We start from the raw sequence: 15,652 nt of genomic DNA, 5'->3' as shown, positions 1-15,652 counted from the left end.
GTAATCATTTATGACTAATTATAATACTGCTAAGATCAATCTGATGCTGTCTCGTCAAAAAACTCTCTTGCATGGTAAGTTATTTTGGATAGTGTTGCATATAGTATCCAAAAGTCTTATATAGTATCTGATATGAACTGTACTTAGAACCAAAAGGACAATTAAAGGTAAATTTAGTATACATTTACATGTATGTATACACTGTCTACTTGGCATTGACTTAGTGTTATAGATGTTGGTGTTTTCAGTAATGCATAATCAGTGATGGTGTTATCAGATCTAATAGTCAGCATTTTTCTGCTTACTGGAATCAGCTTCTTTTTTTTTTTTTTTTTGAATCTGACAGCAGATAAAAACTATTTTTTTTTTTTCAAATGCGCTGCTTTAGCTCTGATGGAGCATGTACTCTGCAAAGTAGCTAGTAACTAAGGTTATAAACTTAATATAGTGCAGTAAAAAGTACATTTGCCTCCAAATGTAGTGGAATGGAAGTATGAAGTGGCAGAAAATTTAAATAGTGCCTCAAAGTATCTCAAAGTTGTACTTAAGTAGAGTACCTGAGTATATGTACTTTGTTACATTCCATCAGTGCTCTTGGATAACCCTGGACCGCCACCTCAACCCTGACGGTGTTCCTCACCTTTAAAGGTCACGGACTAACAACTGTTACACACAAGAGTAGCACAAACATACACAAATATAACCCCCACCAGTGTCTCCTACCCTCCTTGTCTAACTGTATTGGAACATTTACATCTCTGGGAGAGGCGCCGTCCTGACCCGTTAACCATGGAGCCCATGACGTTCCCCTTGCTCTGCTCACACACAGCTGCATGGTAAAGCACCTGTTAGAAGCCTGCAGAGCAACCCCTCAACCTTTCAACGACAGGAAGTTCTCTGGGCTGCTCTCCTCCACTCCTCTGCGCTCTGCGTTTGCGTGTGTGTGAACAGACACATATCAGCAATAAGAGAAGCGGATGATGACATCTTCACACCCGGGCTCCGGTGGTGAAAAACTCAAAAACTGCTAACAAACACAAGAACTATTAAATACAGAATATCTCTATGGCGGTGCTCGAAATCTGATATTACTTGGACACTTGAAGAGAAAAGTTATACTTCAAGAGGTAAGTTTCAAACTCGTGATTTGATCGGTGTCACATAGTTAAAATCGGATAAAGAAAAGACTGTGATTGCGGTAGATAACATTATCATATTTGTTGCATAAAATATGTTAGGTAAAGCAGACAAGTTGATTAGAGAAGACCAAATGACTTATCTTTCGACATTTTTATGAAATACATTGTACTTTGAAAGTTGACATAAAGAGCAGGATATGCCCACACCCAGAAGTGATGGCCAATTGCCAAAAATACATATTTTGTTTGATATGAGATAATAGAAAAACTAGCAAATAAACACATGTTCAGGTACCAGTTGTGTTATCATCACTGTTGTTTAAAAATCATTATTTAAAAGAAGATGGGACCACATAGGAACAAGGACGCTTTCACACCTCAATAAAACATACACTCTATCTTATTAATTCATCTCTTAAGTGTACTATTAAAATCTAACAAAAACATCAGGCATTTTTGTGTTTTATGAATGTTTAGCTGTCACGCCAACATGTCTAAATGCAGGAGATAATGACAAGATGTGAAGTACAAAATTGGAAAGTCAAACCTCAAATTGTAAATGTAAAATTGACACAACAGCAGAAAAAGTTTAAAAATCCACGTAAAGGTGTTTTTTGTGTAAATGTTTCTCGTTTTGTAGGGTTCTAATGTCTTTTGAAAATATATAGTTTTAGACCACAAGCTTCTAGCACATGAACTTATTTTCTCAATACCCATAATACTTTGCAAACAGTGACAATCTTCGTTATTTGTTTGGAACGGCCTTCAAGCTGTGCATCATAAAAAGGAGAGGGTAGCCCCTCAATGGAAAATGCTGACTTTGTTTGTGTGACTCCTTAATGCTCACTTGCAGGCGTAGGAGTGCTGATCATTCCAAAAAAACTTCTGGTGATCCTCCACTGATTTGCCTCTCAGGTCTCAGTACAGTGGTGTGTTGTTACTGCCGGGTCAGGCCTCCTCAGATTTTCTCACGGCTTGGAGCCCTTGGGACAGACGAGTGCTGCGATTAGCCCACTGACCCTGTTCTACGAGTGGCCCAATGGGAGCCAAGTGATCTTGAGAAAACCAGTTCGTACAGGGCACCAGTGTAAAACACAGTGTAGAGCACGTGCAGACATTGGATTATTCAAGATTAGTCTTTGTGGACTTTGGTAAAGCCTGATATTCAAGTCTCAATTAGAATTCGAACATGTAACCGCCTGAGTATTGCAACACTGAAAGTTGTGGAAACAAGGTAGTCGTTTGTTGCAGGTCAGCATGTGATTTTATATCATTGCTCTGTAGATGTTTACACAGTGTCAAAACAGTGTCTAAAAATGGAGGCTTTTACAGTTATTCCGCTCTTAGTTTCCAGCTCCATTCACCGTCAAGCCTCCATTTTGAGGCGAGGCCCACAGGCACATCCGATTCAAGCAGTTCTCTGAGACGAAAACATTTTCTTTAAGCGTCCTTCGCCCGTAAATCTTAAAATGCAACCATGAAAGAGGTCTAAAAATGATATGTGGAAAATTACATTATTTTGCTAAGAGTGTTTGTCTGTTCTCAATTAAAAACTGTCTTGGATTGTTATGAAAGACATTTATTTGCCGGTCAAAAATAAAATACTTCCGATAGAGAGTTATTTGCAAATAAAAAAAAATAAGTATTTGTCATTTTTTTTACATTTTGATGTCTGTTCTCGACCTATTAAAAGACAGCTTGAGCCTCTAAATTGCAGGAAAGATGGGATGTAACTGCAGTTCGGACTATTCAGACAGCGAGTGGATCGAGAACTTGGATGAAATCTGTGAACACTGCAACTGTCCCATAGCTCCTCAGTCATGCAATCCAGTGAGTGTCCACACACACACACACACATTTTGTATTTGACATGTTTTTTTTGTTTTGTTTAACAGGGGCAGCACATGTGTACCTTGTGGTGTGTTAAAGTGTGTACATGACATTGACATGGGTGGGTTTTGGTTGTAAGTGTGGTTGAATGTGATTGACCCCACTTTAAAAATATACACAAGGAAATACACATGAGGTGACTTTAGCTAACAAGTGAGGGGGTGTGATCTCATTTCCCACAATTCATTTCAAGTTGTGTAAATTACGTAAACATACCTGAGAAAAATATAAAGTAAAATCTGTTATTATTCCAGGATAGTTTTACAACAAACATGATTGCGAGGGAAGTTGTCTTTTGTTTGTGTCTGATTAAATGGCAGTGTAATTACTCTTGCAATGTTGTTTGTTTCCTTTCCATGAGTTTGATGAACCATTAGATTAGAAATAAAGGAGAAAACCACCTGTGTGTGCCACAATACACTGAGACACATTGTCTGGGGGAAAACTGCTGATGTTTTTAGCGACGAGATCTGTGCAATAGAGCAGAAATGCACATATCTTTCATTTTCCTACGGAAAGTTGAATTCAAAATGTGTCGACTCTTATTTTCCCTCACCAGTACACAGACCAGCTGATTCCCTTCCAGCCATCAAATCATTCGCCCCCTACATCTCCTTTACCAGGTGAGACAGTGTATTTTCCGCCATGTGTTTGTGCGTGTACTTCTCGTATGATACTTTTATTCGAGTCAAGTTTCATGCAGAGCTTTAAGATTTTATAGAAGGTATTATTGAATATATAAAGAAACAATATTACACAAATTGAATTATATGTTTTCAAAAGCTTTTGATTTTGTCCTTTACACCAAATCAAATTGATGTATATGAGTATCTTTTACATCACCATGTATTGTTATTATGTAAGCCTTTTATATTTCACCCATACAGCGTTTTCCCTTTTTCCCACCAGTTTCCTGGGAACATTTCCGTTTATTGCTTTCATTGTATCCCCCGGTGTCTCATATGAATCTGTGGTTGCTATATTATATTTCAATCTTGAAGTAAAAAGAGCTTATCGCTGTATGCTGGAATTCTTTTTAGCTCCTTGTAGGCTCCTTGGAAACAAAATACATCAGTAATCATGGAAATCAAAGGAAAACAATTTGATGCACATGTCTTGAAAAGCAAATTAAACTGGGAATTTCCATTTGTCACACAAGAAAAGTATGGTGTTGGAGAATCACATGTAAACATGGTGTTAATATGCTGTTGGAGAATCATGAGTCTCTGATTCTGTACGCCTCACCTTCAGACACCCGATCAAAATTATCTAACCATCACAAACTCTCTCCGTTTACCATGCTTAGCAGAAGTGATTTGTCAAAATATTAATACATCGTTAGAAGGAATTTTAACTCAAGCATACAATATTCCTCTTGCAGACAACCTTGTGGTGGCCATTTACAGTTATGAACCCAACCATGATGGTGACCTGGGCTTTGAGAAGGGAGACAAACTCAAGATCATCAACAAGTAAGCTGCTGATTTATATATAGTAAACCATGGTAAAATAAATCATTTTAAATAATGTTTTCAGACCAACCACGACACCTGAATGTTACTCTAAGTGTGTAGAACCGCAACATACACAGCAAGACAACCCGCTGCGCATGCTTGCCAGTTATGTTAACTATCATTTACCGCTCCAAAAACCTAACCTCGGTGTTCACGGTGGCCTCGCAGCCCCGCTCTCGCCCCGTCTTCCCTGCCTCTATACTCCTGTAACACACCAATACACATAAATACAGGAAATAAAGGTACATGTTGTGCTGACAGTACAGACCTACAGGGCCATTTTTAGCTATAACATACATAGGTAACACACCATGAAGTAAAATGCAACAATCTTTTTTTTTTTTCTTATTTCAATTTTTGATCAATCAAAAGCTTGTCTCCAGAAATGTGAAAAAGCCTAGGAGGAAGGATTTATTTGGTTTTATTTGAACCACAAGGTCATGTCTTTTGGTCATGTTTGTGTTTTGTTTATGTTTTCACAAGGTAATCTAGGTTTCAATTTAGGACAGAATTACTAAATTTTGGTTCCTTGGGCATAAATCCCTAAATATTATAAACATTTACTATGTTACAACCTCATCATCTTTTGTGCAAAGGGGCCACCAGAATCAACCATAAAGGAAATATTTTCCTTGTAGTATCTTTAAAGGTGCAGTATTAATTTATAATGGAGACGTTCAAAAACCAACTCAAAATTTGTGTGAAGTAATACAAGTTTTGATGTTATGGTACTGATATATTGTGTTGCAGAGGTATCTACTGAAGTTAGCATGCGATCCAGCTAGCTCCGTCCCATCCCAGACCAAAACTTCTGTGCTGGCCGTGTAAACGCCAACATTCATCTGGTGCTCTGAGCTCCCAGTCTAGCCCACTAGATGCAGTGGTAAACCAGCTAAATAGAGTTATCAGCAGCTACTCTGGTGACATGCTGACCTCAAGTTGTTTTTGATAATTGCAAATTGTTAGCGGCCAATTTTTATATATTGCACCTTTAATCAAAGTGAAAGAATTTAGTGCTCTACATACTTGGTGCAACAATGATTTTCATTACAAAGACTCCTTTTGCCTGAAGGGGCTGACTGAAACTGTACTCATATACTGCTGTCTCTTTTAACACCCAGGGAGGATCCTGAGTGGTATTTGGCAGAGTCTCTCACCACAGGCCAGCAAGGCTACATCCCATACAACTTTGTTGCAATGACCACAGTGGAGACTGAACCGTACGTCATACAGGAAACATAACGATACCGCTCTCAGCACCATGTGACTTAACCTATACACCATCTCACAAAATTCATGCTGTGTCCCAGAGTGCAAAGGAAGTGGTTAGCTCAAAGCATGAAGTATGTTGTGTATTTGTGCTGCAGGTGGTTCTTTAAGAACATCTCTAGAAACGAAGCCATGAGGCTCCTCCTGGCTCCCGGGAATACGCTGGGCTCCTTCCTGATTCGAGAGAGTGAGACGACCCCAGGTGATTGACTCCTACACAATCTACACATACTCTGTTTCACAAGGTTGTTTCTCAGCAGTATACACAAGTATGGCCTATCAAATTTGCTTAAAGGTCCGTCCTGTAGCATTTCATAACATCATACAAGTGAGATAATACTTGAGAAAATTACTTGGAACCCCAATTTCTCATTCTTGTTATTACTGGCAGCATTTCTAAAATAGGCCCCATTTGATCAGCTGCAGAATGAAGTCAGTGTTAAGTCTGATTGACTTTGCCTCTGTTCTACTGAAATATAATTAGAAATGCATTTAGCGATGTTAAAATGCTACACAAATGATCTTATGGGAAATATGAAATCATTTCACACTGGACCACGCTTCTTTTTTTTCTCAGGCTCATACTCCTTATCGATCAGGGACTTGGACCACAACACCGGCGAGGGGGTGAAGCACTACAGAATCCGCAACATGGACAACGGCGGCTTCTACATCACGGCCAAGATATCCTTTAACTCGCTGAAGGAGCTAGTCCAGCATCACTCACGTGCGTGCAGCCTCTTGAGGGGATTGATCAAGCTTAACGTGTTGATCTTTACCTGAATCATTTCAAACATGTCTCCTCACTCTTGTTACCATCCAGGTGATGCAGATGGGTTGTGCACAAAGCTGATGAAGCCGTGTCAGTCGAGGGCGCCGCAGAAGCCCTGGTGGCAGGATGAGTGGGAGATTCCTAGAGAGTCCCTGAAGCTGGAGCGCAGGCTCGGAGCGGGACAGTTTGGAGAAGTCTGGATGGGTGAGTGACAGGTCATGATTTCTGGAAAGAGTATATAGAAAGAGTATCATATTATGTATTTTTTTAAACACTTTGAGTGCCACAGACTGACTGCCATCTTTTTCCATAATATTGAAGAGAAGGCTGATATCTCTAGGTACTCTTGATTTTGGGGTGAACAGCCCCTTTAAGTTCAATCACTTAAGTGTTCATTTTGTTCATTTTGTACAACCATTTTGCAAAGATACATCACATGTTCAAAGCCCAGTTGCTCAATTGTCAAGTTGTGGGTTTGAATGTGTGTCTGCTAGCAAGCCATTTGCCAGGGTTTTTTCCGCAGTGTATGCGGAACAGTTTCCTCCACACAGCCTTAATTGTAGGCTTGTATGAGCTGGTTAACTGGAGAATGATGTGAGGTTTTATCCCTGTGCAGCAACACTAGAATTATTTGAACCTTCCTTTTAAATGAGCTCCCAAATTTAGAGGAATTGCCTCTTTACAATAGTTGCATGAACGTCTATTGTCATAGTGGAATATTGAGGTAAACAAGAAGGGAAAATGTTTTGTTTTAGAAGGGTATCCACTGAAATAATCTGAGCCACAACCCTCTTACTGGTTTCCATCCACATTAGCCAGCACAATTCAGCATCCCAAACAAACCAATGTATTAGAGTTAAACATTACCAACCATGGAGCTCTATGTTCTCATTTCACAGCCACTTTTATTTACAGTATCTCCTTGCATGTAGCCTGGGCACTGCATTTGTTTCTTTATCCTCGTCCAAACACTGGACGCACTTGAATTATGGGAGTGACTGTCATTTATTCTGTGGTGTTTACTCATGCCAGATAACGTGAAAATATGTGATAACCATATTTTATAGCGAGAAGATTTCCATAGAAGATAAAAGCGAGCGAGGAATGCTTTGAATAGTGATCATAAATTGTTTTGCTAACCTTCATGCATGGTGTGAGATGTTCACAGTGTTTTATGACTGCAGAAGAAGCACGATGCAGGAGTGTTAATGTACCGGTGCTGGAATGAGATCGTGTTTGCATGAGAGTTATATGGAACTTTGTTAGTTTAGCAGACATTTGGTCACAACTCATGATCCTTACAAGCTGAGATGAGCGTTTTCCTGGTTTACTTTTACATTAAATGCAGTGTATTATTTATGTGCACAAAACATTTAAATCCTGCTCACAGCATGGCTCTATTTGGTATGTATCTTGGTTGGTCCACCGTTTTGGTCCATATTGAAGTATCTCAAGGCCTACTGACTTACTTTTCCACCACTAATACAAGGGTGCAAAGGTATAGTTAAATAACCCAACAATCATTTGGTGGATTGCTTTCAAAATTAGTATAGATATTCATGGTCCCCAGAGGATGAATCCCAATGACTTTCTGTGTCCTCTGCTTGTTTGTTTAGCATAACCCGAAGGTCATTGTTTTCGTTCATCTAATTAAATGCTCAACATCCACTTGATGAACTGGCACAAACTTTGGTGCAAATATTCACGGTTCCCTCACAATAAATCCTACCAACATCAGTGATTCCCCAACTTTGCCTCTAGCATCATCCTGAGGTTGATTGTGGTTTTGAAGCAACATTTCTCAACAACTCTTGACCTAGTTCCTGTCAAGATGAAATACCAAAACAAACGGCAACTCATGCAACTATCAAGGTTTTTAATCAATCAGTGCAGAGGTGATGTGAAGTGCACATGTGAATTGACATTTTTCAAAAATGTTGTACAATTTTTTGGGTGATTTGATTCTCATCACCACAAAAGAGACTAAGCAAGTGGCGTTCATGTTGCCTTCTACCTTCAAGTCCCTCTACCCTAAATTAATTACAGTAATTGTATAAATCCCTTTTCCTTTATCAACATTACCAAGTGATTATTCAGATTAGTCCAATTCTTTGGTATATGCCTACTACAAGTTTGGTGCTACTTAACAAATGTTAGCATGCTTACACGCTAAACTATATGGCACCATGGTACAGTATACCTCAGCATGTGAGCACTGTAATCGTGCATGCAAGCATACTGATGTTAGCCTTGAAGGTGCAGTATGTGAGAATTTTAGTTGAAAACTGACTTGAAGCAATAACGGTTTCGGCGTTATGACATCTAAGTGATGTGTAGTAGAGATATCTACTGATGTTAGCGTGCCAAGCAGCTAGCCCCAGCCCATCCCAGGCCAGCTACGCTTGTGCTAGTGTTGCACAACACTTGCTGGTGCTTCAAGCTCCCGGTCTACACTACTAGCTGCACAGATAACTGAGCTAACTAGCTATTGACAGCTACAGTTAGCAGCAAATATCCCCCTATGTGTCTATAAGTTTGACGGGTGGCCAATTTCTACACACTGCGCCTTTAAGCTCAAAGCACAATTATATCTAAGTAGATCCTCACAGAGCTGCACAGTCACAAAATTGTCTAGCATGGCCAGCTACATTGCTGCCAATTGCTGTTGAATGTTGAGGTCAGCACAAGTCATATGTGTAGCACAGCACGAACATCCATCACACAGCAAAGCATTTTGGGTGTCAGTATGTAGCTTCATATTTCTGCATTACTCTTAGTTTTGTTTTAATAAATACCTTTCAATAACCCAGTGACATTTACATGTACATTTCCAGGTGTCTACAATAATGACCGGAGGGTGGCAATTAAAAACCTCAAGATGGGTACAATGTCAGTGGAAGCCTTCCTGGCAGAGGCGAACATGATGAAGAACTTGCAGCACGCACGCCTCGTACGCCTCTTTGCTGTCGTCACCCAGGAGCCAATCTATATCGTCACAGAGTACATGGAAAATGGTAGGTAGAAATACCCTGTCTCGCTACATCTTTTGTAATCACGCCAACCATTTAGAGGAAATTCCAGATATCACTGAAAGCATCAAAAGAGAATAAACACCATGTCCCCCGGTGTTTCCCTGAAATTAATGCTTAATTGGACATGAAATAAAAAGATCTCCTTGGGTGATCTCACCAGCTTGTTCCAGTCGGGTTTAGTCATCTAAATATGTCTAAGCATGTCTGCAATGATCATTTCCTTAATCTCCCGCTGTTACGCTGAACACCAAAGATGGTATCATCAGGGCGAGCTCTGTGCCCGGAGCAAAGACAAAGAAAACCGTTTGTAGTCAGGATCAAACATGTTGATCTGTTATCGGACTCTGGGTGCCAAAAGCACATGCTGAAACAAAAGACTGGACTGCCCAGTGTGTTTCACCCTGTTAAATGAGTCATAGTGTTACTAAACTTTAGTGACTTTGTTGAATGAGCTTTTTGATCACAGCTGCCTTTTTATTTATTTGTGATTGATAAACAATATGAGATTTTAAGTGAATCTAGCTGTGTGAGCAAACCCAAATAAGGCAGATTAAGTCGTGAGCCTTGCCACCCAAAGCATGCTGCTCTGCTCTGCTCTGCTCCGCTCCGCTGAAGTGGCCCACCTTCTGATAGGCTATTTTCAGCTTCTCCTCATGAGCCCCTTGTATTCGCCGCTCCGTGCTAAAATGTTTCAAAGCAAACATGAACTCTCACTTCTTTTCCCGAGCCCCTCCAGACAGGTTACTGTTGTTTACCCGCAGAGGGGAAGTCTATCCTGGCCCGTCTGGGACGAGGGGGTGTTAAAAGAGGAGAGGGTGAATCACAAGGTTATTGTTCAGCCCTGATGAGACCTGGCTACCTTCCAAAGTACGCGTTAGGCACATGCATCCACAGAAACTCACATGCACAGACACGGAATGGACAGAAATATTGGTTGCGGTAGTAAACAAGCTTCCACAGTGGTGGTTTGTTCAGCATCTGCCCACTGCGTCTTCATAATTTCCCCAACCTTACTAGATAACAAAATACATGTGAAATTACTGTGAATCACGAACGTGAGTTGTAAGATGGCAGCCATATGGAAGTGATACAGTATATGTCTCACTTTAAGCTCAAACGCCGTTGTTGTTCTTTCTCACTGGGAGGAACAATAACAAAATGCACGGAGAGATGCCGTCACAAACACAGCAGCTGCCTTACAGCTGAATTGAATGGAGTGCCTTTGTACAGTCTTGTATGTGTGGCCTGTAAACCACCAGCTATGGTGCTACATGAGGCTGCCTCTTTGTCTGGGATCTACGTGTGGACAGGACACAATTGTCGTCTCTGTTGTCAAGAGAAAGGATGGCTCAGAGTTCCCGTCTTTTCAATTTGTCCCTTTTTTTTTATTATCGAAGACAACAAAGATGGAAAATAACAGGCGTGTCATCCCAGCTTCCCTTTGTGACCTTGACAAAGAGTCGTCCTCTGGCTCTCAGACTTCAAAAGCAGTCTTCCGGACTTAAGCAGAGGAGCAAAGGCCTCCTCTTTCCTGGCATGGTCATTCCTCTTAAAGTATTTCCTTTGGTTTGACTTGGCTGGCTGGCGTGCAGACGTATTGTTCTGCGCTAATCAAACCCGACACAAAGTCAGCTGTCATAGATGATGCATCAACCTGACTGATGCTCTGTGTACTTCCTCACTGTGTTATGTTCCCTGATTCGGAAAAAAACGGCTATTCTAATCCGACTCCGTCTATTTATGTCTGTCGGGAATCAGGGCGTTGCAATTACTGCTGCATTTATTTGTAGCTTAAAGGTGCAATACGTAAGAACTGGCCGCCTGGAATTCATAGTCCCAGCAAATGGAGGAAGCAGATCACCAGAGTACATGCTTACTGCTGCTCACTGTGTTCTTTTCATACATCTATGAGGGTAGCTACTGTTAGCTCGTCAGCTCAGTTAGCCTGCCAGATTATCAGGTGATCTGCTGGTGTTTACGCTGTGAGCACTGGAGATTTGGACTGCTGGGAGAATTAGGTTTTCGGGCCTGGGGGTTTCTAGTTAGTAATATTACTCAAGTTAATTTACGAATGTTTTAAACTAACATTCTTGCATAATATCGCACTTTTGAACTTCTGTATGTAGAACCTTCAGATACAGTAATAAACTAGTGCGTGCATCTGTATTACTCAGCACATACTGGCGGCGGTAAGCTAGTTGACCTATTTTTGTTTTAACCACATGCTGGGGTTTACACGATTTGTGATATAAATCAATGTCTTGCCACTCAGTTTGCATTAACAAGATTAGACCATGAAAAACATGTAAAATGGCTTTTCTGAAGAGAAATAACTTTACCGTCATTTTTACAGGTAGCCTTGTGGATTACCTGAAAACAACGGAGGGAAGCAGTTTGCCCATGAACACCCTGATAGACATGGCATCTCAGGCAAGACACCTCTGTTTTCTTCTTCTCCTGTGTCTATACTCCTTTCATAACATTTATCAAATTCCCTTTCATTTTCTCTTTCACTTCCTTTTCTCTTGCCATGATCCTCACAGAAAGCAGTGGCCGCTTCTGTGACAAGGCTTATGTACAACACTAGTCTTGTAACATCGGCAGAGCTGGATGGGTGTGGGTGCATGCCATGCAGCATGTTTTAAGTATTCAGTGATGGTGCAGGCTCAGCTAAAACTATCCAAATCAGGACATGGGTGACGAAACCTGAAACCGAATGCGTGTTGGCGATTTTTTCCGCTTAATTTCTTTGACTTTGTCTTGCCGCCTTCATCAGCCCATGATTAAGATGCTCTGTCACAGATGTGTCACAGTGATTGTGTAGGATTAATAAGTATTAATATAAGTTCATGTTGTAATTATGACATTTAATAGCCTGACATATGACTAATTGGGTCAGATAAGCCAGATGTATATGCATGGGGTTTGAACGGACTGCAAGTCAACGTGATAGTTTGACATTTTGTGAAGTGTGCTTACCTCTTTTTTTTTTCCCTACATAGTGAGATGAGAAGATACCACTGTCATGTATGCTAATCTAACGGCTACTGGCTCAAGCTTCACTTTTTGCTAGCTGCAGACATGAGAGCTGTACGATCAATTATCTCCAGCAACAAAGTGAATTAACATATTTCCAGAAATGTCAAGCACTAATCATTACCACATCTACTTCTCGAAATGGTGCATGTCAGTGGCTATAGGAACTCTGACTTACATGTGTTGTGGGTGTGGGAATGGAAACACAACCACAGGAAGACAGACTGAAGTTTACCAAGAGAGAATATTCTTCATCCGGAGTGGGCAGATCCTCTGACGCCTTAGAGCTTGGCGCAGGGTTCATACACGGCTTTGTGGTGAACATATTTTACAGAAAGATGCTTTCAAAGTCAGTCGTCGTGCACTGCTAACATTTTCAGCAAAAGTGCTTGGCAAGTAACTCTAACCTTTATGTAATGGACCGTAAACATTTTATCCATTAATGACATGATGACACCCACAAATTCATCGATTGATTCATACCACGGTCAGATGAGAGAAAATGAGACTAAAGAGGCGTCAAGTCAGCTGAATGGGAAGTCATGACACGGTCATGAAAAACAAACTTAGTTTATGAGTTACAAATCCCCACCGCGTACGTACATCTCACATTTCTGACAAGACCCCCAGGGCCGGTCGGACCTATGTGAGAAATTGTTATGTCTGAAATGTGCACCGCTGACCCAGCAAAACATAAAGAGTTTCATGTCTGAACACACACACTGCACCGCCAATCACACCGATGCTTATTAAGAGTGGGCGGCGGTTTCGGTTGAAATCATCAGGAATTACCTGAAATGCCTCACACACCAGCAGCCTTGTGCATGTGTGCGATGAATTTACCCCTGTGGGCTACGAATGAGGAAATGACTCATGCAGTATGATTAAATCAGAAACACGGTGGCAGGATAAATCAGCCAGTCTGTCTTACAGTAAGGTAAAAGCAGGACTGCAGCTTTACATATCAGGAAGTAGAGCAGGCACAGCTGTGAAACCGGGTGGAGTATGTGTGTGGAGTGTGGAGGTAAAGGGTACAAGAATTGACCCGAGGAAGTGGTAAACTCCCTGGTTTGGTAATCTTTTTTTGTTGTTATGTCCAACACACACAAATATTACACACCATACTCAGTCATACGCATATCGCTCACACTTTCCTGCTTGAACACACACACACACACACACACACACACACTGTAGGGCTTTTCTGAAGATGTGCTGTCCCCTGCAGGTGGCTGACGGCATGGCCTTTATTGAGGCTAAAAATTACATCCATCGAGACCTGAGAGCAGCCAACATTCTGGTGTCTCATGAACTTATCTGTAAGATTGCCGACTTTGGACTGGCAAGACTGATTGAGGACAACGAATACACAGCAAGAGAGGGTAACTGGACCTTGTAGAGATTACTCATATGACACACACGGAATATTATTTGTCTTATTATAGTTACGTTTTTGTTTGAGCGTATTTGGCAATGAAAGACATCAATTGCTTCACAAACATTGAAGCGTGATGAGAATCTTTGCAGCAGCTCCATCAAGTGTTTATGCCTGTTTTTTCCGCCCCTGTGTTCATAGGTGCAAAGTTCCCCATCAAATGGACTGCCCCAGAGGCTATCAACTATGGCACCTTTTCCATAAAATCAGATGTGTGGTCGTTTGGGATCCTCCTGACTGAAATAGTGACATACGGACGCATTCCTTACCCTGGTAAATACTCATTCACTGTACTCATACCAGCTATGAATTTCAAACAAGTACACCGAAGCAAATATTGTACTTTTACCCCACTCCTATTACTTATTTGAACATTTTCGTAAAATACATTCTAAAACCAACACATTACATGTCTAGCATAGATTATAACTAAAGACACCATATCCATGGTCTACTCTCCAACATGTTACCTGTTGTTCAGGTATGTCCAACCCAGAGGTAATCCAGAACCTGGAGAGGAACTACAGGATGCCGAGGCCAGACAACTGTTCAGAGGGGCTTTACAACATCATGTGTTTGTGCTGGAGGGAAAACCCCGACGACAGGCCCACCTTCGAGTACCTGAGGAGCGTTCTGGAGGACTTCTTCACTGCCACAGAGAGGCAGTATCAGGAATAGCCTTGATGGGGCAGAGAGACATAAAGACATGCAACAAAAATACTCAAACTAAAGGCCTAGTCTGTGAAAGAGGAGGCTGAATTATATTTTTCTGTCTGTTTGTTTGTTTGTTAAAGAGTATGTGCCTTTCTATTGAGGTACACATTGAGATTCTGCAAATGAGAGTTCTTTGTTTCTGCATACTGAAATGGCCTCTTTGATATAATACAGTCACGTGTGGAACCTGAAGCACACTGGGGAGCCAGCTGGGAACTGTCTGATGTAGCTGAATACGCAGCTGCTCTCCTGGTGCTTATTATTAAGATGTACATATTGTCAAACTGCTTCCGCCATGTCTTACCTGTGCAGTTAAACCAGTGTTTTCCAATTGTTTTACCTACAGTAAAAAGTCTTTACATGGTTGTTGTGTGATGATATACCGAATAAAGCAAAACCCATCCCACTCATTTAAGCTACGATGAACCACAATCAGCCCGCATGTACTGTGTGATATGTTTCATCGTGTTCAGAAATGCTCAGATAAGATGCAGTTTTGCAGTACTCGCACTTTTCATGCATAATTTCTCTTTACTATCCTAAACAAAATATACACCACATTTTAGAGCCAAATATGATGACTTTATACCACGTTATATTTATTGGATTGTTGGATTTACTAACATACTTTAAGATTTACATTAAAAAACTTAAGAGTTTATTGAATATGATGCATAACCACAGTTAACAACAAAGCCGTATAACTATAAGTAGGTTGAAATATTTCCTCCTTGACGGCTGCTTACCATCAGTTATTAAAGAATACCCAAAAATCTAAATGAATTTGTAACCTACATACTCCAAGCCAATGGAACGTTGGGAGAACTTTTGGAGTCCACAAAATAATTCTG

The 15,652-nt window shown here is 40.8% G+C and overlaps 1 protein-coding gene across 1 annotated transcript; it reads left to right on the top strand.

Annotated features, from left to right (window-relative positions):
- The first annotated feature begins 883 nt into the window (after positions 1–883).
- On the top strand, positions 884–15,236 carry lck (LCK proto-oncogene, Src family tyrosine kinase). Its single transcript, XM_030443054.1, has 13 exons — positions 884–1,127; positions 2,857–2,969; positions 3,589–3,652; positions 4,411–4,501; positions 5,665–5,763; positions 5,911–6,014; positions 6,390–6,539; positions 6,636–6,788; positions 9,419–9,598; positions 11,970–12,046; positions 13,881–14,034; positions 14,229–14,360; positions 14,569–15,236. Exons 2-13 carry the CDS (start codon positions 2,862–2,864, stop codon positions 14,763–14,765), a joined length of 1,509 nt encoding a protein of 502 aa, XP_030298914.1. The 5' UTR covers positions 884–1,127; positions 2,857–2,861; the 3' UTR covers positions 14,766–15,236.
- Positions 15,237–15,652: the final 416 nt, after the last annotated feature.

This window comes from Sparus aurata, chromosome 16 (genome assembly GCF_900880675.1).
Source record: "Sparus aurata chromosome 16, fSpaAur1.1, whole genome shotgun sequence".
In the NCBI taxonomy this organism is placed as follows: domain Eukaryota; kingdom Metazoa; phylum Chordata; class Actinopteri; order Spariformes; family Sparidae; genus Sparus; species Sparus aurata.
Note: the sequence above shows the minus strand (reverse complement) of the source record. Positions and strands in the feature narration are given on the sequence as shown.

Bases quoted from the DNA above. Each gene is read 5' to 3' on its own strand.
- lck (XM_030443054.1), top strand. From the start codon at position 2,862: ATGGGATGTAACTGCAGTTCGGACTATTCAGACAGCGAGTGGATCGAG. The intron at 12,047-13,880 runs GCAAGACACCTC...TGTCCCCTGCAG, and splicing joins TGATAGACATGGCATCTCAG to GTGGCTGACGGCATGGCCTT. The intron at 14,035-14,228 runs GTAACTGGACCT...CTGTGTTCATAG, and splicing joins CGAATACACAGCAAGAGAGG to GTGCAAAGTTCCCCATCAAA.